The following is a 24,195-nucleotide window of genomic DNA, read 5'->3' as shown; positions in this document are numbered from 1 at the left end:
ACGCGGGATTTTTTGTTTCTATGACTTGGTTGAGTTGCATATTTAAAACATGTTTCTGTGCTTATTCTGTGTGGACTGTTGTATCTCCTCCTACTGCACAGAGCAGTAACTTCATAATAGTCGACTCTATATTTATGCCAACCAAATTTGGGCTGCGTTTTGGTCATATTTATTTGATATAAATCAGATGAATTTTTCCTGCTATAACATAATACTAGCTGGACACCTGGAAGATGCTCAAAAATATTCATTGATTGTTTTGTTTCTAATTTATAGTTAAGTAATACATGAAAAGTGGACTTTGAGGAGACTGAAAATGTGCAAAATTTATTTTCAGAAAGAAAACTAACATTTCTTCCTTTTACTAGAATTCAAGTAGGTCACTTTTATCATTAGCAAATTCCACAAATCCTCTATTATTTATAGCTTTGAGTTGCCCAGAGGGGAAGGAATATCAACCCTGCGTGCGACCTTGTGAAGCAAGAACATGTCTGAACAGATGGTTCTATGGACACTCTTCATGTCTGGATTTAAGAGAAGACTGTGTGTGCAAAAACGGAACCATTCTTCACAGGCCAGAGTCAACTCAGTGCATTCCAGAGAAAGAATGTGGTAAGCAGAGAAGTACAAAATGACATCTTAGGGACCCAGCAAATAAATAATACTTTTTTAGAACTTGGAGAGATGTGCTGAGAAAGACTGATTAAAGGTCACCTTAAGTGTTGGAAAGGAAGAGAGTAGGTAATTTGATTTTAATATGATTTCAGTTGAAGTTACCAGAATTAGGGACTTCGGTGGTGATATGTTTTAATCTCTACTTATGCTTATAATAACTGGAAAAGAATATGGCAAATTAAGAATGAAGAGAATAGTGTGTGGACTGAATTGAAAGTTCAATTATTTCACGTATTAATGATTCAGCTTTACCTCTATGAGCCTGAGGTTATGCATCTGCAAAATGGGGAAAATAATAGGACTTATCCCACAAGGTTAGTGTGGGGATACATAAAATAATAGAAAGAGTTTTGTAACAATGCCTAGAGAAAAATAAACACTCAAGAAATTTCAGAAAGTGTTGTTATCTGGGAGAAAACATTGAGTATTTCCACTTTCATTTTCAAACCATTTTATCCTGACACATTGTCTCCGTGGTGGTTGTGGATGAAAAAGGGCCCAACTGAGAAAACTGCAGTGCAGTACTTTATCTATCATAGGGCTCATTGTTATGGTCAGAAGTAACGCTAGTAATTCAAGGGAAAGGCAAGTAGAAGTGAAATGCATATATTGTTTCAGAAAAAAGTTTGTGTTTGCCACTGAAGAAAGTATTTGTGGAAGAATTTGAGAATATACATGGTTATATTTGTTTTTAGGGACCTGTGAGATTGGTTTGGTAGTAAATAAAGTAAGAGAAATTCACTGGAGGCTGGGAATATGGTGGTCACTTCGTTTATCTTTATTATTCCTTAAAAGAACTACTAGAGGGCCATATTTATCATTATGTAAAACATTCATAATAAAAGTAATAGAGTCACTAAATAATATTTTGCTTGACTGCCTACTCTCTACATTTAGATTTTAAAGCTGAAATGTTTTGAATTTTGATATGACAAACATGTTAATGTGAGGTAGAGACTACCTTGTTTTCTAATACCAGTTTTAACAGTTGATATTTTAAAACCAATTAAAATTTATGTTACCAAGTTTGTTCAAGCTAAATAAATTGTATTAACAAGACTTAAAATGAATTAAAAAAATTAACAAATCATCTTATTTATAGAAGAGGACATGCAAATTTACAGATAGTTGTAGAAGGGAAAAATATTTTCTGTGGAATATAAAAATTTCATTAAAGAAAAATGTAAGCTAGTAGCTGATGAACAAAAAGAAGAAGCTGAGAAAGGGTAGATAATGTGACATGTTACCTGTGTCACTGGGCCAAGTCACAGTCTGAAATCAAAACATCACAGCTTGGTTTATTTTCGTGCCCAGGTTCTAAGTGATATAACATTGACCATCTTTTTAAGCGTGCACTGATAGTGAAGACCAGCCTCGAACTGCTGGGGAAGTTTGGAATGGGGGCATTGACGAATGTGCCCTGTACAAATGTTTGGAGAATGGAAGCATTATTCCCATAGAACCTGATTGTGATGAAGAGCCCTCGCCAATTTGTGAACGAGAAGCTGAAGTCGTCCTGGGTTTCATTGATAAGTGGACCTGCTGTTCAAAGGAAGTTTGCGGTATGTATGCAGGCTGAAGCCTTAACAGTCTGTTAATGCCACAAAATATGTTGATACTCTTTGTGAAAAAGCAGGGCAGGCATGATGCTTGGTGTTAAAAAAAATGTATGGGGTTTGGGGCTTTCCTGGTGGCACAGTGGTTGAGAGTCCGCCTGCCGATGCAGGGGACACGGGTTCGTACCCCGGTCCGGGAAGATCCCACATGCCGCGGAGCAGCTGGGCCCGTGAGCCATGGCCGCTGAGCCTGCGCGTCCAGAGCCTGTGCTCTGCAACGGGAGAGGCCACAACAGTGAGAGGCCCCCATACTGCAAAAAAAAAAAAAAAAAAAAAGTATGGGGTTAAAGTAACAATGAAAGTATTGCCATAAATGTCACCTACACTTTCTCAAAGCAAGTTTTACCTCATTATAGTTTTGTTGATTTTGCAAATAGACATGCAAAACTCTGGCTATTATCAAATAATAATATTCAGAAATACGTGAAGATAAAAGATCTGGGAATCTTTGACTTATGACAATCAGGGGTCAAAGACAACAATAGGTGACCTTAACTCTGCTGCCTTTTCACATATGACCATTCTATGAGCTGAATGGTTTAATTGTAGTGTAAAAACATGCATAGTGAGAATCATTTCCCTGCTTTGAGTTAGAAACACAGGATTTTAATTGTGTTCACAAATTTTTTAATACTTCTGTTTATTTCCAGGCTGTGACATGACTTTGTGTGAAACTGCCATTCCAACATGTACAAATAGTCAAAAATTGATCGTTGGCTATAGCCCTCTTTCTTGCTGTCCACAGTACCAATGTGGTGAGTAATTAATTAGGAAAAGTAAGAATGAGGTTCACTGTTCAGAGTAGTGGATTAAATTCTCATTTTTGTGTCTACAAGGAAATTTATTATAAAAGATTGTTTGCAGAGCTGTCTTGCTAAAGGTAGCTTTTTAAAAACCTGCAATTTCTTTATAAATATGTATATATATGAACTTTAAACCTATTTATTATATATATATAATTAACTCATTCTAAAAACCTTAATTTCAGTGGAAATATGTATTTTGAATGTATATATTTGTTTATTTTAAATGTAAATAATTTGCCATTTCCTATATATTTCTGCTAAGATTTTATGACAGGAGATATATATATATATATATATATATATATATATATATATATATATCTCCTGTCATAAAATCTTAGCATATAGCATATAACCTATATATATATAGCATATAGCATATATAGATATAGCATATATCCTATATATATATATATATCTCCTGCCATAAAATCTTAGCATATATATATATATATATACACACATATATATGTATATATATACACATATATATATACATATATGTGTGTGTATATATATATATATGTATATATATATACACACACATACATACATACAGATGATTAATCATATATATGATTAATAGAATGTTATATATATTTTTTAAATGTCTATTTACATATATTTTATATGTAAAAGTATTTATTTTATATATAAATAACCTGCTATTTCCTATATATTTCCGCTAAGATTAAGATTGTTTTAATGAGCTAATTATCACTAAATTCAAAGAGAACTGAGCCACACTATTTCATTTATTTATTGTCTCACTCTATACACATTTCCAAATATCTCTGGAATGTTTCTGCAGAATGTGACCCACTCAAATGCCCCGAAATTGCAGTGCCAGAATGCAGAGAAGACCAGTTCATGCTTCAGGTTCAAGAGGAAGAGACTTGCTGCTTTCCTCCTGCCTGTGGTAAGCATTCTGTGAGGTCATTTCCTGGAAGAAGAGGGAGGATCTAGGGAAAATCTCTCATTTCATGTGAATTTCATGGGACTCAATGGTAACCAATATTCTGCTGATATACTCTTAAAATTCAACTGAACAAGAATAGCAGAAAAGAAAGTACAGCATTTTAAATGATTCTTGACAATTATTTCAATTAGTACTACTTTTCCCTATCGACAAAGACTATGTATATCATTGAAAACATGATCAAGGTAATATAATCAAAAAAAAAAAAAAATAAGGCTAGCACCTAGTTCTTTTTAGAGAAAAATTTAGCCCTGGCTTTCCTGAATAACCAACGAAATAAACGACTCTGCTAAGCAGCTCACCTCTTTAAAACTTCATCTCCTGTATATCCTGTGTAAGCAGATGATCTTGAAAAGAGAATGGTAGAAATAAATGAAAGGTGTCTGGGAAATGACTGAATTTGAGCTAAATATTCTGACGAACTAGACTTTGAAAAATAAAGAAGTCTCTTTACCATTTCACTGAGGAATTATCATATCAAAGGCTGTTGATTAATGTAGGTTTCAGATAAACCTATGTAGATCAAAACACTTCTTTTTGTATCATTTAAGGTTCTTTGACTGCAGTGGCAACAACTGAGTGATTCTGGCTAGCTTAAGCACAACCAATTATTGGGAGAATTGGGGAATCAAGATTTTGTAGAATCAAGATGAAGCATTCAGCCAAGCCCTGGGAATAAGGGAAACCAGCTTCTCTAGGTGTCAGTCACTAATGATTGAGTCAGCAACATCCGTTTCTTGTCTCGATGTGCCTCTATTTATGACTCAAATGCTATAGAAAGACATTCTCATTCGTCTAAAGTGGGTTTTTCCTACACATGGGCCTGGTAAGAGTGAGGCACCTTTATTAAGAGTCACTCCAAGGCTGCGTAGGTGAGGCATTTCCTCAAGTGCATTAAGAGAGTTGTTATCAAAGTTGGAAGAGGGATGCTAAGAGCTCAGAAGAACAGGTGCCTACTACATTGTTCATTCATGGGAGTGATCCAGAGTAGTGAATTAAGAAAAATAAGTATATCAATGGTATTTTGATTCTAGTAAGAACAAATTACTCCTGAATTTGTTCAGGAGTACACTCCTTATATTTAAAAATAAAAATAATATTATTTTAAAAATAATTTTAAAAAAATAATTTATTATTATAAATAATAATAATTAATATATAATTTATATTAATATATAATTAATATAAATAATAATAATTTTAATAATTTAAAAATAATATTTTAAAATATACTCCTTATATTTCTGGTAAGATGGCTCTTCTGTGTCACTGTGCTTTGGAAAGTATAAAGCAATACACTCAGATAGTATTATTGTTTTTATGACTAAATAAGGAGATCCGTTTATTAAATCCTTATTTTCCTTGCTTCCTATTTTGTTTTACATAATGTATTTTGATTTTGATTTTATATGTGTACAGTAATCTGAACTGATAACTAGTTTGTTTTTAGCTCAGCTGTGACTTTGCCTTTTTGTTTCACCTTTAGTTTGCAAATCCTGCACTGAACCTATTCCACTATGTACTGACGGAGAATTTCTCACTGTGGATCTTAATACTACACAGTTCTGTTGTCCTCAGTATTACTGTGGTAAGTATATTTTAACTAATTAAATTATCTAGATATGTTCAATATTTAAGAAGGCCAGTGCATGTTAATTGTACTGTTATATGAGACCTTAGTTGAGTTCTAGCATATTAAATACATGTAATGTTTTCATACATCTAAGAGTGCTTCTTGGACAGTATTGTTACCTCCCCAAAATAGATTAGCTATGACTTTTCTCATCATCCTAGACTTTCTAGATATACACGTGATTCCATACCCTCTTCACCTCCTTTCTCTTCTTGCCCCCCTGCCATTTCTCAGGGCTCTTAACCTGATAAGTGTGTCCTAGTTCTTCTACTACTGTTGTTGTATGTGCTTGTGAGTCATTTGTTCGGTCCTTACCAACACACTGCAATTGGGTGGTGGAAGAGGCAGCTCTGGGGAGATCCAAGTCCATGTATCACATCAGTAATGGCGGTGAACTAAATGGTAGCTAGTGAAAACTAGCAACTACGTGAAGTTAATCTTTACTCATGTTATTTTTCTATTTAGTGTGTGAGCCAAATCTCTGTCCTGCGCCACTACTCGACTGTGCACAAGATATGAAACTTGTGAAAGAAAATGTATCTGGTCAATGTTGTCCAACATGGCACTGTGGTAACTAATTTTCATATTTTAAAGTTTTACTAGAATGTATTAATATATACGATCAATATAAATACATTGGTTTTTGCCTTTTAGAATGTAGCTGTGAAAGTCTTGTTGTGCCAACTTGTGAAGTGGTAAGAACACATATTTTTATTGAATTTTAATATAATTTAAATCAGTTTATTCTTCCTTTATTGCTTTCATTTCTGATTTCTTTTCAGAGTTAATGGAATTATTCTCTTTAAGTTGTACTGAAGTAGATTAAATCTTCTCTGATATTTAGGGAGCAGTCAACATTTTAAATTATACTTGAGACAGGAAAGTACAATCAATATGTTTTTTTTTTTCCACTGGTGACTGAATCTACCAGTCTTATATCTACGTAAGTTCACTAGTCTTAAAATAAGCACAGTATTGAAAATATATTACCTCAATAATGAAAGGTTTTCCAATGATTCTTTAAGAAAGTGCACTAACAATGCATCTGTTTCAGAGGAGGAGGGGGTATAAACATGTAACTGTCTGTACCTTGTTAGGGGTTATGTATGAACATGCAAACCTTACAGAAATTCCAAAAATTTAATTTTTAGAAATAATAATTATGACTCTGGTATCACTTATTTAACCATTAGATGGAGGTTATGGTGCTTTACAAGTCTTTTTTTTTTTTCTTTAAATATTTACCTCCATGGTATGCCTCTAAGACTTGAGAAAGATAATATATTCCTGGCCTTATTTATCAAAGAAGACATGTTTTCTTTCACAAAGATTTTCTTTTTCTTTTCCTTCTCAAACAATGTGTATCATTAGAAACTCATTCAGACTTTTCAGGCAAAGGCTATATTCAGGGGAATAAATGAGGCAGTTTTTAAAGTAACAGAACCCTTCTTAGGATACCACTGTTTCATTTAAAAAGCAGGGTGCAAAGTTTCAGTTATGCGGGATGAATACGTGCTGGGAGAACTGTTGTACAGCATAGTGACTATAGTTAACAGCACTGTATTGTAGACTTCAAAATTTGCTAAGTGTTCTTACCACAATATAATAATAATAATAAATAAGAGAGTGGGAGGAAACTTTTGGAATTAATGGATAGGTCTATGGCACGGTGATATTTCATGATGTATACTTATCTCCAAATATGTCAAGTTGTATACATCAATTATGTACAGCTTTTTGTATGTCAAATAAATTAATTAAATTGTATTTTAAAAAAGCATTGGGCTTCCCTGGTGGCGCAGTGGTTGAGAGTCCGCCTGTCAATGCAGGGGACATGGGTTTGTGCCCCAATCTGGGAGGATCCCACATGCCGCAGAGCGGTTGGGCCAGTGAGCCATGGCCGCTGTGCCTGCGCGTCCGGAGCCTGTGCTCCGCAATGGGAGAGGCCACAACAGTGAGAGGCCCGTGTACCGCAAAAAAAAAGCATTAATCTAACATTTACTCTAATGATGAGTTACCATCTGTGATTTGCATACAATGTTTAAGCTTTACAAGTAACTTTCATAAAAATTCTCTTGGATTATTTTGTGTATACACTATATACATAACCTACAGAAAAGAGTGGAATTCTGATATTGTATTTTTCTCAAGTTCTTCACAGTTTACATAACAAGTTTTGTATATTATTTCATTGAATCTTTACAAAGTAGATATATTTAGCTCATTTTATAAGTAAGAAAACTGAGGTCTAGAGAGAGTAAATGATAGACTGAGATCTTCAGGAATTAGACCAAGGGTTGTGTCTAAACGCCCATGTAAGGCAATTTATTTTTAACATTCCTTGTTCTACAAAGGTATTGACCTGATCCATTGTTCCTGAAATTGCTAAATATTTGTTTCAGTGTCTAAGATGATATATATATTTTTAAAATTTATTATTTATTTATTTATTTTTGGCTGCATTGGGTCTTCATTGCTGTGTGGGCCCTCTCTAGTTGCAGAGAGTGGGGGCCACTCCTCGCCGCAGTATGCAGGCTTCTCATTGCGGTGGCCTCTCGCTGCGGAGCACAGGTTCCAGGCGCGCGGGCCCCAGCAGTTGTGGCTCGCGGGCTCTAGAGCACAGGCTCAGTAGTTGTGGCGCACGGGCTTAGCTGCTCCGCGGCATGTGGGATCCTCCCGGGCCAGGGATCGAAACCGTGTCCCCTGCATTGGCAGGTGGATTCCCAACAACTGCACCACCAGGGAAGTCCCTAAGATGATATATTTTTAAAAAGTACTATCTAATCTTTTGGAGTAATTTATGCAGTGGGGGAGTTTGATTTATTACTATTTTTAACTCTGTATTCCAATATTTTATTTCCAATCCCATTAGAATTGTATAATGACTAAAAGTCATAAAACAACAAAGGCGTTAATGTCTATGAAACTACTTTACATCTCATAAAGCACTATAAAAAGTGAGATATTATTAGCTTATGGAGAAAAATGCCTTTTATATATTACTATGAATTTGAGGTTTTTTTTGTGTCAAGAATCAAATTAGTTTTTATTACTGATGTCATATGAAAATTAAACACACCCAGGAAAAGTTGATGTTTAAAATACAATCCTTGAAACTTTAAGCCTGAGTCCTACACTTGAGAAGAACCTATACCATTTCCCTAGTAGGGAAAAGTTTAAGCATTGGTCATAACAGCAATTTACTAACAGCTAAAGGTTACAGCACTTTCTGTACATCAGCTTGTTTTAAGCTCTTTACATATGTTGATCCATTTATTTCTTTCAACAATTCTGAGGCAGACGGTATTATTATCCCCATTTTACAGATGAGGAAGGTGAGGAGCAGACTGGCTAAGTAATCTGCCCTAGATGACAGAGCTATTAAGTAGCAGAGCATGATTGGCACAAGGGCAGTCTTGTTCCTGTGCCTGTGCTACTAATCATTGTACTACACTCTTCTGCTCTTGTTTTATATGCTAAAGAAGCCTTGCTCTGATGCAGACCTCAGGGTTCTGGACCAGCTCTACAGAGCAGATCAAGAACATTTTCATCAAGAGAATTTTCTAGGGTTAGCAAGCATCCTTTTATCTCTAATTGCCCACTAGAAGCTCAGAATCTAACAATATAATTTTAAAGTTAGAACAAATCATAAAGATCATCTTATCCACCTTCACTCATTTAATAGATAAGGAAATTTAAGTTTAGAGAGATTGAGTGGTCTATGATCACATTTTTATTGTGAGTATTTTCTATAGGCTACTAATTAAATGACCACTGGGTTAATCAAAGCTTGTTCACTGTCAAATATTTTTATGAACTTGCTATGTGGCTGTGGGGTAGGAAACTTATTAGATGTTATATTGTGCATTTTTTTACAATGGTAATATAATAAGCCATATTGATAAGTCATATAATAATATCTTTCTAATAGGGAGAATTTCATGCAATAGACCTCAACTTTCAGAGTGACTGTGGATGTGTACAGTATCTCTGTGGTAACTATGTTTTTTGAAACTTTTAAATGATAATGAATATTATTGATATCTGTTGTTTACTATGAATAAATTAAAAATAAGTTTTGAGATGTACTACACATTTTAAGCCATTGGCCAGTTTTTAAGTATAAAAAGTGTACTTTTTATTTTTCAATTTCCTCTTTTGTAATATTCCTAAATGTTCTGAGAAACTTGGTAACAGGACATAAAAATGATTCATTTTCAGAGGCTTCACAGAATTTAAAGTTGATGCCAGGGTTCTTTTTAGTGTATATAATTTAATTTAAAATTAGACAACATCTAAAAGAGATTTTTGCTCACTGTTTTATTATTATTGATGTTAACACTGCAAAGCATAAGGTTGATTTTTCTATGAAATAACAAATCTTCATATTAAGTATTAGTAGGTTAATAGAAAATAAACTTTTGTTTAATAGCTTAAAACTTTTGTATTTTTATATGAGAGAAGAGTTAAATCCTACGTTCGCAAGGCACAAAGAGCTTCTGAGCTGCATTCTTCATCACTATTCTAGCCTACTATAAGCCACTTTTAATGATGTGATAGCACATTATATCACCTACCTTCATCATAAAGTATCATTTATATGACTTTATTTTGCAACACAAAAAATTGAAAAATTTCTCTCAAAATAGCAAAAAACATGAAATGTTACACAATCCCTTCATGAAGAGACCAACTGTTATTGATTTAGATTTTGCCTCCATTTATATCCACTCCCCAAAATTGTCATGTTATGTTTCCAGAAGAGGGAACAGCAAGTAGCTTGATGATCACTTTGGGCTAAAATTCTGGAATCTGCTATAAAGTATAGTTTTTAGAGGCAGTTCAAACAGTGTATAGCAGTTGAGTTTAGGAATCAATTTCTTACTCTGTGTTAAGGAATAAATGCTACATTCATTATTAAGTGAACTCGAGCTGTTAACAATATATAAAGGTAAAGATCTTTACTGGTTTTGAAAAAATTGCATATCACAATAAAAACATAAACTTAAAAGTTCAAATGATCAGTTAATAAAAAACTTAATATAGTACTTTTTGTTGACTTTTTTTGTTTTCTTAGAAAAGGATGATGTGTGTGTGTTTCAAGAAGTATCAGTATTGAATCCTGGCCAATCTATGATAAAGTATTTGGAAGGGGACTTTTGTTACATGGTAGAGTGTCTAGAAGAGAAAGATAACCTTACAGGCTTCCACACTTTGAATTTTACAATGTTGAATTGTTCAAAAGAATGTGATGTTGTAAGTATTCTTTGTAAGTCATTCTGGTGAGAGTTAATTAATCTTTAAATGGCAGCTGTAGAATTCGAATGAGTGAATACTCCATAAGTTAAAAATATACACTTGAATAGTTCTTTAATAATCTGTTAATTTGTAACTTATCTACATAATGCAGTTTCCTTTTCCTGTGTATAACCTTGAGCTTCAGGAATCTTATTACCTATACAGCTTGTTTGACCTGAGCTTGTTAAATCTACTTGATGAATCTTGGCTGCTAGATGTAAAGGTTAACATCTACTTCACTTCTAATACAGCTATATAAAGTCAGTTATTTTTTGAAGTGCTTCAAATTCAACCTCAGAAATGCTTTACAGGTGCTCTGAGACAGCATAGGCTGTATTGGGAAGCACTTTCAGAATGAATTCATTAAAAATATCAGTATTGTTATTGGCTAATTCAAATTATTATTATGCACAGCACCAGGTATACACTCCATCGCCAAGTGATTATGATTGTTGTGGTACCTGCAAAAATGTATCCTGCAAATTTCAAATGGAAAATGGAACATCAGTTATATATGAGGTATGAATTTCTTCGTTCCTAAAATGTGCTCCACGGGTAGCTGTCTGTGCTATTTTCTAAAGAAGCTGTTCCATAAATTTGAAAAATATCACTCACACACACACGTAGTGTTCTACATACAATAAGCACACCCATATACAGCATGCTTACAACACACAAGACATAGTTACATTTTAAAGTATCTGATTTCTATTGTAAAGGAGCATGTTAAAATGGTTTCTCAAACTTATTTTATCATAGATCCTTACTTTTTTCCCCAGATGTTAGGAATGGACTTTGAGAAATGTTGATTTCTAATAATTAGAACAAAGGAAAAGAACAATGTTATTTTATTCACTCATTTGAAATGAAACATTTTGATGGAAATCTGAAACTTAAGTTGTTAGCACTTTATTATTTCAGGTATCAAAGATTTCAGTGGGTAAATATGACAAAAGATTAAGAATATTTGAAAAAACTTTTAAAAAGAAGATCCCAAGAGTAATGAATGCTATACCACATCTTTCTGCCCAAAACAATAAAATTATTATTCAGAATTCTTCCGTTATCTCATAATAACTCTATGGAGGTTTGAAGACTGACCTACTCCTTTCCTTTTTTAGAATAGAAGAATGGAACCATGTATTAGTACAGTTGTTAGTGATGTCATCAGATTTAGGAGGCTCACAAATTCTGTTTATAATTTACATTACCTGAAGGTAGTTCCAATTTATTATTGCTATCCTTAAATTTTTTCCATTAGTAGTTTAATTATATGGAGGTCTTATTTATGTTGTTCTTAAGTACAAGGGATTACTCATAGACCCAAAAGAAAAAGAGATTTCTCCAATCCTGTGCATTTTATTAAATAAGAAAAGTGAACAATTATCTTATTGTTTCATAGTCTATTGTTTTATAATTATGTGAAAAATAGTGTTATTGATTTAAATAATGTTGTTGATATTGTTTATTTGTTTAATCATAGCAATATTTGTTTCATATTATATCATTTTAAAGAGGGAGACTTGAAAAAGGAAGCTTATAAAATGAGGAGACATAGGTGTGAAAGAAAATGAATCAGAGACTACTTGAAAATATACAGTCATGTGGGGATTTAGTAAAAGAGCAACATAAACTCTATAGATGTCAGTAATCCTGTGATAGCCCTGAAATTTAAATGAAAGATTAAATTATGTTTAGAATATTTTTTGAGAACACAACAAGTAATGTAATATAGGTAAACATATATGAAGATTGTTAACTCTTGGCTCTTTCAAAGATAAGCTTTAGTTATCTAGAAATCTAATTCTTATGGAACAAGTAATTTTTGATTTCAGATAAATTAGTACTATTTGAATTGAATATTAGAATTAATATTCAAATTTGAATGTTTTATCTTCTTTTATACCTGGACTTGTAGATCTTTTCCAGTTGAGATTCATAGAAGACCTGATGATATTTATACATTAAAATAGAATCTACAGAAAATAAAGTTTGTCAGAATTCTTTGCTGGTTCACAAGGCATCTTCAAGTCAGAGTCTGACTAGCATTTTAAAATGCAGGTTATAAAATAAAAAAATATATCAACAATTACAGCATAATAATTATATAATAGTTATTTTCAGCTGATTTTGTTTCTAAATAGGAATTCTGAAATCAAGAATGAAATAAACACTTAGGGACTTCCCTGGTGGCACAGTGGTTAGGAATCTGCCTGCCAATGCAGGGGACTTGGGTTCGAGCCCTGGTCCAGGAAGACCCCACATACCACGGAACAACTAAGCCCTTGTGCCACAACTACTGAGCCTGAGTGGCACAACTACTGAAGCCCAGGCACCTAGAGCCTGTGCTCCGCAACAAGACAAGCCACCACAATGAGAAGCCCGCGCACCACAACAAAGAGTAGCCCTGCTCGCCACAACTAGAGAAAGCCCATGCACAGCAAAAAAGACCCAATGCAGCCAAAAATAAATAAATAAAATAAATAAAATTTTAAAAAAAGAATGAAGTAAACACTTAGTATGTTGAAAAAGTTGTTAAAAGAATAGGGATATGTTTAAAAATAACCAGAAGGTATAGAAAACTAGAACCACAGGTGAATAATCACTATCATCCAAAGATTTTTAAATTTTTTGGTGATAAGGGAGTAGAAGGAAAAATAAACAAACCTCAAGAGAGGAGGTGTACTAAGTATTATGACTTGTTGTTTTATAATTAGTAAGGGAATATTAGAGCAAGACCTTTGACACTTGGCCACGTTAGATAATTAATTTTGTAGTAGAAAAAGATACCTATTTGCTTCTTTCCTCTCTGTTGCTTTGTTTCACATTTACATCTTGGTTCTAGTATGAAACCAAAACACCCCCCCACACACATACCACATATATGTATTTTTAATTATTTTAGATAAGTTTGGGGACATTGCCAGATGGACATTTTATGTTACAAGAAGCTCTCTGAATCTAGACTTTTGATTCAGTAGGATAGGAAACATTCTACTTAAGAAATATAGCAGATTTTAATAAGCAAACAGTAACTTTCTCTTTTATTTTTAGGAGGGCAGTACTTGGAACTATAATTGTACCACATTTGAATGTGTTAAAACTGATGAAGGGACGACAATTCTGAAGTACAGTATGGTCTGTCCCCCTTTTAATGAGACTGAATGCAAAATGGTTTGTACTTTGTTATAGCTAAGAAAATTTGGCATTAAATATAATTTAGAAAATCACATTAATATGTTTTCGAAGGTCATACATACATACATTATGGCTTATTTATTTTGCTAAATGTTTTATTTTCATGTATATATAAAAGCTCTATTATATTTTCTCAGTTTGACACTGAGTTATATATGGCATTCCAAATAATTTTGAGTCTCCCTGAACGGACATGATGCTATGTCTGGGTTTTTAATATGTAGACCAAAGGATTATTGAAAAATCCTTTGATCAGCCAACTTAGCCTCTTCTTTCCATATGGATTAATAAACTAATCAATCAGAACTTGGTCAAATTTCTCTTTCTTAAACACACAGCAGATTTATGCTGTCATTCTCTGTTTAAAGCATACTAGCCTAAGTGAAATTTGCCATAGTTTCTCTGAGCATGGGCCACTGTGAAACTCAGCACATGCCAGAGCATTGCTGATTCTTTAGTTTTGCTCTTCCAATTCCCTTTTCTCTCGTAGAAGAGCCTATTGGGAGAGTAGATTTTCGAAAGTCAAACAGTTTTTAAAAAAAGATTCTTTGTAGCCTTAATTATTTAGGAGATAATAATCCCTAATGAAAAGTAAGCTTTATTCTGTTGTGCAAGGCAATATTTTTCTTTAAGTGTGGAGAAATAGCACAGTTTCACTTTTTTTTCATGATGTGCCATTTTAGTGATGATGGTTAGCTAGTTGGCTGGCTAGTGAGATACAATATGTACTAAAGTAATAGAATTTCAGCTCTTGAAGGAATCTTAGGCATCATCTTATTTCACAGATTCATTTTTATAGAATAAATTCTTTTATTTGAATTACAATTAGCAAGTTACTAAAAGCAATTAGCAACTTACTGTAAGAATTCCAAAATAGATGAAATTTTCTTAATTTAGCCTTTGTCAAGAGACATCCTGAAGTGGGGAATTTTTTTGAATAATAAAACATTAAAGAAAAAGAGACATCATTTTAACATTCAGTTATATTCAGGAACTCAGTCTAGTCTCAAAAAAGTAGTTCAGTTTGTTTCAAGGAGTTTAAAAGATATAATGGCCTCTATTTAGAGTCCCTATTAGTACTTTGATTTGGTAAGAAAATCTTTTGTGGTATTTAAAATGGGTTCTTTTAAGTAAGTTAATCCTTTTGCACTTTTTCATATTACTAATGAAGAAATAACAAATTTTAAACAAAATATCTGCTCCTAATTTTACAAACAAAAATTCTTATTAGAAATTGTTAAATTTCAGTCATCTTTCTATAAAGTCTTTGTGATGTTTAGTAAAAATATTGAGAAAGTTGGTTTTTTATTTCTAGTTTAGGATGAAATGACAAAACACTGAATTTTAACATTATTCCTTTTTTCTTCCTAGAATGAAGGGATTGTAAAGCTTTATAATGAAGGCTGTTGCAAGATCTGTAAGTGAAGACAAATTACATACATTAATTTGATTAGTTTTAATTGCTCATGATTATTATTTTTTCACATAAAATTCAGTTCCTATGTTGCAATGAGGGAAACAAATTTTATAATGTTTATTATTTAAATGTTTTTGTTATGCGGTTGATTATTTTGTAATTTTATCTTCTGGAGCATAAGTTTTTAATTGAGATGAATTTTAATTTAAATATTAGAAATTTATTGTTGCATTTTTCAAAAGGTATTGCACAGGATTTCAGTAGGTTTTAAGTTTGAAAGTGCCCTATGGTGAAATGTGCTTTGAAGAGGCTGAACTACACAAAGTAGGTTATGATGAGACGTCAATAAGGATATAGAAAGTGTGATATTTTCCAAACCTATGGTTCTGTATAATACATTTGAGAAATACCAATTTAGTCAATTATATTTAAATCATATATATAAAACTTCCCATATTTATTCTGACAAAATTATGTGCATGCAATATATTTATTTGAATTATAAGGTTTATTTTATAGTGTGTTTTAATGATTTTAAGGACTGAAATAGAATAGAGGGGTATTCATGCAACCATTTTTATTTATGTGTTTATGATTTTATTTTTTGTGTTCATGAATTTATGTCAAGAAAACGTTTAGAGGGGAGCGGAGGAGTGCTGCTTCATGGGTATGGGGTTTCTTTCTGGGGTGATGAAAATGTTCTGATATTGGATAAGGTGGTAGATGTACAACATTCTGCATGTATTAAATGCTACTAAATTGTGTATTTAAAAATGGTTAGTTTTATTTTAATGCAAATTTCATTTAATAATAGAAAAAAATGTTCAATCTCACATATAATAAAGTTATTAAAATCCAATGAAAATACTAAAACAAAAAAAAAGAAAAATGTTTTAGGAAACTTGGCATAAATAGTAATTTTAACATTGTTTAGAGAAGCTTTTGGGAAAAAAGTCTACAACACAATTCAGGTTAATAATGCCACTGTGTAGGGTTGGATTTTTCGACACAAATTATCATGCCTCTCAAGGGAGATTTCTGAACTTCTTTCATGAAGGGCTAAATCCCATAAATATGTAAGAATAGTCTTGTCTATTTAGAGGTGTTAGTCATATTGAAAACAATATTAAAAGGTATTAGGGACTTACCTGGTGGCACAGTGGTTAAGAATCTGCCTGCCAATGCAGGGGACACGGGTTTGATCCCTCGTCCGGGAAGATCCCACATGCCGCGGAGCAACTAAGCCTGTTTGCCATAACTACAGAGCCTGCGCTCTAGAATCCGCGAGGCACAACTACTGAAGCCCGCGTGCCTACAGCCTGTGCTCCACAACAAGAGAAGCCACCGCCATGAGAAGCCCGTGCACCTCAACAAAGAGTAGCCCCCGCTCACTGCAACTAGAGAAAGCCAGTGCACAGCAACGAAGACCCAACGCAGTGAAAAATAAATTAATTAATTAAAAATAAAATAAAATAATTATCTTTAAAAAAATAAAATAAATTAATATTTTGATGAAACATAAGTAAAATATATATTATTGAACATAATAACAGCTTATAAATCAGAAACTCACCTGTTTTCTACTGACAATTTATTTCTCACAAAATTCCAATGATGGGTTCTGCATTTATCCTGATTTTCAGTTTAGAGAGTTTAAGTAACTCATCTAAGTCATACCTCTTGTGGGATTTCCCTCCAGGCCTGATCTCACAGCCTGCTTCTTAACCGCTAGTAATATTCTGGAACATCATCAGTATAAGTTTTAGGAGAGGGCAGAGGCCGACTGATGATGTCTGCTCATCAGTGCAGGGCTGGAACGACAGAGTCTATTTACATGAGGTGTGAAAAGTAAAATCCAACACATTCATACCCACCCACAACAAACATTCTGATGTCCAATTTGTTCTTGTATTCATTTGCTGGGGCTGCTGTTAACAAAATACCAGAAACTGGGTGACTTAGCAGAAATTGATTGTCTCAAAGTTCTGGAGGTTAGAAGTCTAAAACAAAGGTGTCAGCAGGGTTGATACCCTCTGAGGGCTGTGAGGGAAGGGTCTCCTCCAGGCCTCTCTTCTTGGCTTGTTAGACGGCCATCTTCACGTTCACATGGTGTTCTCCTTGTAAGTGGATCTGTTTCCAAATTTCCAGTCATAAGGACACCAGTCATATGAATTAGGGCCCACCCTAATGACCTCTTTTTCACTTGATTACCTCCGAAAAAAACCCTATCTCCAAATAAGGTAACATTCTGAGGCACATAGGAGTATTTGGAAGACAGAAGTCAACCCATAACAGCTATATTGCCAGCATTTTAGTGGGTAATAGAGTACCACTTAATGCTTTTTAATTACTGGGGCTCTTAGACACATACTAATGAAAATTTTTGCTCATTAGAAATGAGCAGTTTTTCATTGTTTTCTCTGAATCAAATGTAAACTAATGTGTATCAAATAGTCATTGTATCAAGAACTCAATGAGTGAAATTTAGGCTCCAGAATCTAAGGAAGTTTATATTTTTATGCTCTCATGTCTTTTTCCTTCTGCTTCTTTAGATTCTAGACTCTTCCATAGGTATGAGATATAGGAATAGAATCACATTGCAATGTAAACACCTTGAATTCTGTAACCCCATTTTAATTATTAGAGAAGTGAGTGTATTTATGTTATCTGAGGGCAGACAGGGGAAGATCTGTCTGACTTGACCGTATTGCTACTATTGATTGTCCATCACGTGTCAACACTCTATTAAACCCATAGCAGACAGTACTGCAATGAATCTTCACTACAGTTCTGGAAGGTAGGTGGGGAGGTAGGTATGGTTTCCCTACAGGTGAGGAAATGAAGGTTCAGAAAAGTGTATCACACTAGTCAATAACACTCAATAGATTTAGGCCTCTCCATTGCCTGGCCTCAGGATATTTCAATTTTGCCAAGCTCTTTGAAGTACAGAATAATACCAAGCCTCCTCATTTTCTCTCATCTGATGTATAAGCCCTTGTGAAGTAGTTTCTGCTTTGGCATTAGAGAACCCCTGTCTGTAGTCTTTGCTTTTGGGTGACCAGGCTTTATCAGAGAGACTGTGGATATTGTGTATTGTTGCAGGTGCTACGCTAAACAAAATGTGTTACAATAAAGTCTCTGAGGAATAAATAGGAAATGGCTCTTGGCACGAACAAATCCAGCCAACTAACAATACATTTATGCTGTCCCAGTTTCATTCATTGAATGAGTTAACACAAACAGATTTTTACTGAGTGCCTCTCATGTTACCAGACACCCTTTTAGGCACTGGGACCATGATAGAGGATGAAACAATATCTGCATGCATAGTGTATGTTATCAAGAAGGGGAAGAAACAATAAGAGGTAAATATACATTATTATGTCAGGTAGTGATGAATGGTATAAAGAACAATAGCACAGAATAAAAGTGATGGAGAGGGAGGGAAATTGGGTTGTTCATTTAAGTGGGTGATTAGAGAGTGCCTCTGTGATGAGGTGTCATTTGAATAGGGACTGAATGTCCTTGGGAGCCAGCCAGGTAGAGTGAAGAGTGTTCAAGGTGGAGGAAATGGCAAAGTACAGTCACAGCACAGGGATGAAAGTGATAGAAGGAGATAAGGACCTTATAGGTCATGTCAAAGATGGTTTCCTTCTTGACTATTCTTTGTTTTAAAACTTATGAGAATAGAAGGGCTAATGCAGTAACCACTGGGTGAAAGCATCATAAGGAACAAAATAGCCTGCCCTCTGCCACCAACACTGAGCCTCAGTCCACACCGTATTTGGGAGGTCGGGGAAAGGAGAAAAAACAAGCATAGGAGATTGAGGAGGAGCCACAAAGAGATGGGAGGCAGAGCAAAGAGTACGCTCTGGAAGCCAAGTGCAGAAAGTGTATCCAGGAGGAGAGAGTGATGGACTGAGTCAAACACTGCTGAGAAGTCAAGTAGGATGAGAACTGAGATGTGATCTTTGAAAATAGTAATTGAAAGTCATGGATGACCTTGACAAGAACAGTTTAATTTCAGGCAGTCTTTGCTACCCATCTCTGCTTCAACCAGAGTGGCTTAACTTTTATATACTTCACATGTTGGGATTTCATACAAGCATTTATTTTATTTTATTTTATTTATTTTGCGGTACGCGGGCCTCTCACTGTTGTGGCCTCTCCCGTCGCAGAGCACAGGCTCTGGACGCGCAGGCTCAGCGGCCATGGCTCACGGGCCTAGCCGCTACGCAACATGCGGGATCTTCCCGGACTGGGGCACGAATCCTTGTCCCCTGCATCGGCAGACAGACTCTCAACCACTGCGCCACCAGGGAAGCCCTCAAGCATTTATTTTAAATAAAGATTTTGCGACTAAACTCATTTGAAGATTGGAGCTCTAATTCCAGTTTTTTGCAAACAAGGAAACTCAGAATGATTGAGTCTCTTTCCTAAAATGACAGAACAAATTAGTAACAGAGTGAGATGAGAACCTTGGTTGTTTTGTATCCTGATTCAGGGATTACATTCTCTATCATACAGCATTAACTATATATTATTGGGTGTATTATCAAGTGATAATACATCATGCACACAGAAGCATATTAATAGATTAATTAATAAAAGTGTTTTCATTAGAAATTGTGACATCATTTCAGAGCCATAAAATCAAGTATGAGTCATCCATACATTTCAACATGGTTGATAATAATTCAGTTACATTCTTGAATTTTACATTAATATCCATTAAGATAATGTGATTTTAAATCTATCAGTTTATATTTTAAAATTGATTTATATATATGTATGTATGCCTTAATTATGTACATGTATATTTACCTGTACATGTACAGGTAAATATGTATTACATTAAAATATAATGTATAAATATTACATTAAATATAATAATAAATATACACCTGACACAGGTTGATGTTAGCATTACTCCATGTGTGGAATATGTTTGATTTATGATTATGATAATTATTCTAAGACAATAAGATAAAGAGATAAATATAAAGCTAGAAAATATATGAGAAAAGAAGTTGAAAATAAATATTAACATACACTATGTAAGAGTAAAATTCTCACTATCTCTTATTATAGAAATATGTTTTATATAAATATATCAGTTTTCAATTATAAATATATTCATATGTTTAATTGAATTAAGAAACAATTTGATATGGACTTTTGATGAATAAATATATTCTGTATTTTATCAGGCAAACGAGACGAAAGAATATGCCAGAAAGTGATTATTAGATCAATCATAAGGAAACAGGACTGTATAAGTCAAACCTCTGTAAGTGGAAAAATATCATTTGTTACATAAAGCGTATGTGTCTTTCCAGAAGTATATGTGTCACAGCACTGGTAAGTTTGTAAGCCAACAAAATGCCAACACTTAAAATATTTAACTTCTGGAGATTATTCCTACATTCTAATATTAAAATATTCTGTTTGTGAAGAAGTATGAATTATTCTTGGCATAAATAATCAACAGTTCTGAATGTTAATTGCAATACAGAGAGATGGAAATTTAAACCTAAATATATTTGACCACATATTGTCTTAAGTGTGTAATTTTAATCAGCAAAAATAGTCTTAGTTCTAACTTTTCCCACTTTAATAAGACCTGTCTGATTCTATAGTCTACTTAGTTGTGATACAATACAGGTTACAATAGAATCATTAGATTGTGATTACTATATTCCATAGATCTGTCTAGTTTTGTGTGCACATTTCATACTTTGAGTTATGTCAGATTGCCATCTTGGACAAACAATATGCTACCTTAGTGGAATCAATATCACTGTCTTAAAATTTTTTAAACAATTTTCTCATCTCTTCTTACAGATAAATGTTGCATCTTGCGATGGAAGATGCCCATCAGCTACCATATTTAACATCAATATTGAGAGCCAACTAAGATTCTGTAAGTGTTGTCGTGAAAATGGGGTGCGCAACTTGACTGTGCCGCTGTATTGCTCAGGCAATGGCACTGAAGTCCTGCACACTCTCCAGGAACCTATAGACTGCACATGCCAGTGGAATTAAATTCTTGGATTCCAAGAACTCTATGCAACATCATAAGGTCAAATGGAGTTAATTTTTATCACTCTTTTTAAGGCACTGGGCAGATTTATACTGTTTAATAATGTATTTTTCAGACTACTGGGATATGGCAATTTAACACTTGCTACAAAATAAATAAAATTTCCAGGAAAAACTAGATTTATTGACTTAGTCTATTTTAGAGAATCAAATGATTTTAAGGTGTTCAGCTGAAATGCTGTTATGTATATAATTGCAGCATGCAATTATATTCTCATCTATTAGAAGGTTGTTTTGTAGGATTCTTTCAGTTTCACTCAATAGTCTTTTCTTTTTAATTTGAAAAGTCTGCCATAGCTATTCGAATTAAGATACTCTTCATTGCTACTGTTTATTCTGGTAAATGTAATCGGTTAATAGTGGCATCTGGATAGTCATAAAGAGTGGTACACTTAGAGACTGATCATAGAACAATAGGATTTTAGATTATTTGAAATCTGAGTGGATATTAGGAATGTTATTGCAAATTTCCCTTATTTTGCAAATTTATCAGATAACCAGAGAAGCTATGTGACTTGTACAAATTCGTCCGGTGTAATGATATAGTGAATTCATGTTAACAGCTGGATTAAGTCTACATCTTTGACATTCCAGCAATATGTTCTTTCCTTTTGAACAGTATGGTAAGGTGTGTATCACAGAACCTTTTATTCTTAAAGAGTTTGCTTTGCCTAGAATTAAGAATTTTAAACTCAATTCCTTTAAAAACAAGGAAAAAATGCCACACATACATATGTATATATGTAATAGTTACCTGAATAATAAGGAACGGGGAAATGTAGCATCATTTGCTAAATAGAGGAGGGAGATCTCGGGCTTTTATTTTTTGTACCATTAAAACTGTTTTCAAATATGTTGTTATTATTTAACATTTAGTTAGCTATTTACTGTCTCACAGACGTCTGATTTTTGAGATGTATTTGCCTAACTATTGAAGTTGCATGCTATTTTTCTGTTCATGCTGCTGTTTTGCCAATGAAGGATGAAATAAAATGATTTGAATGTATTAGTAATTCTACAGTGGAATGCCGCACTTTTTAAAGACAGTAGATTATTGACATTTGCAAGGAATATATTCTAAGATCTTTGCAAACCCCCCAATTGTTTGCCACTTATAGTATATAATTATCTGATTCTCCTCATCTGTAAAAAGGAGAGAATGCCCCACTTGGTATGATTGTGAGGATCAAATGAAGTTGAACATCAATGAGAGAAGAGTAAAACTGCATTGAAAAGTGGTTGTGGGAGCCTGATGACTAGGCTGAGCTAGGTGATTTGTTTCTATTTCAAAATCATGCTACCCAGAAAAATTACAACAGATTAGATATTTTGGGACCCCCAGGGTTACTTAGAAATGGATGAAAGAATCAAATGAACGTTGCATCTGCAAAGCCCCAGTATCTACTGTATATAAAAATTGATTTTATCTTATTTGCACTTAATAACACTTATAAGTGTTCTGTCTAGACATTAACATTTCAATATTCTTTGATTCCTGTTAACATATAGATTGAATCAAATCTATTTGGTTAAAATATACTAACATTTTGCTTAAGAGGAACTGTATTTACCTCAAATGAGGTACAGAATATTGTATATTGTCTACCACTCATTTATTTTCATGCTCTGTTAAATATTTATTATATTAAAAATATTGAATTGTCTTTAAACCTATTTGTGGGGAAAAAGGGAAACATTTTCCTAGAACTTCATAAACATTCTCAAATACAATAAATCTATATTGAGCACTTGCTATGTGTCAGGCACTGTTCTAAGCTCTTGAGAACATGGGCAATACAAAATAGACACAGGGCTCACCCTCATGCAACTTAGAGTCTAGTGAGAAAGTAGGTATTGCATAAATAAACACACCTGCGGGGAAAGTCCAGAAGGAAAACCCAAAATTCTTTGGAATGTAGTTCAAGGTGGCCATCAAATCAGCAGAGGGGTACATATGGACTTTCCATAAATGGTGTTGGGACAACTGGATAGTAAACTGAATAAAGAGATGTTAGATCAGGGTATATGGAGTCTGGGATATGAACTTCTCAATGTAGAACAATATATTTTTTGATTTCTGAATTATGTTTGTATCACATATTCCTCACACTTAAATTAGTTATAAAATAAGTATAAGGGATCTTAGAAAAGAACAGTCAGGAAAGGAGGCTGAGAAAGAATAGTTATAGAGTTTGGAGTAAAGCCTGGAGCCTTAATGGAGGTCATAGAAGCCAGGAATTGGAGTTATTCTGTCAAAGGGTGATGAAAAGTCATTTGATTTATAGAAATAAGAGTTCATTGGTGTTTCTTATTATGAACAAAAGCCATAATGAAGTGGTGTATTAGTCAGTTTGGGCTGCTATAACAAAACAGCACAAACTGGGCAACTTAAAAACATCAGACATTTATTTCTTACAGTTCTAGAGACTGGGAAGTTCAAGATCAAGGTGCCAGCAGATTTGGTGTCTGGT

General features: G+C 33.8%; 1 protein-coding gene across 1 annotated transcript in view; it reads left to right on the top strand.

The window, feature by feature from the left end:
• OTOGL (otogelin like) overlaps positions 1-21,715 on the top strand; it is a 148,148-nt gene extending 126,433 nt beyond the window's left edge. The window contains 14 exon segments of the mRNA XM_032646052.1: positions 427-612; positions 2,025-2,237; positions 2,942-3,046; positions 3,909-4,016; positions 5,563-5,664; positions 6,175-6,279; positions 6,364-6,404; positions 9,641-9,704; positions 10,787-10,965; positions 11,422-11,526; positions 14,062-14,181; positions 15,577-15,622; positions 20,833-20,912; positions 21,467-21,715. Of these exon segments, the coding sequence (XP_032501943.1) occupies positions 427-612; positions 2,025-2,237; positions 2,942-3,046; positions 3,909-4,016; positions 5,563-5,664; positions 6,175-6,279; positions 6,364-6,404; positions 9,641-9,704; positions 10,787-10,965; positions 11,422-11,526; positions 14,062-14,181; positions 15,577-15,622; positions 20,833-20,912; positions 21,467-21,667 (1,655 nt within the window). The 3' untranslated portion in view covers positions 21,668-21,715.
• Positions 21,716-24,195: the final 2,480 nt, after the last annotated feature.

Source organism: Phocoena sinus, chromosome 10 (genome assembly GCF_008692025.1).
Source record: "Phocoena sinus isolate mPhoSin1 chromosome 10, mPhoSin1.pri, whole genome shotgun sequence".
Taxonomy (NCBI): Eukaryota; Metazoa; Chordata; class Mammalia; order Artiodactyla; family Phocoenidae; genus Phocoena; species Phocoena sinus.
The sequence above is the reverse complement of the archived record's forward strand: the minus strand, read 5'-3'. Positions and strand labels throughout refer to the sequence as shown.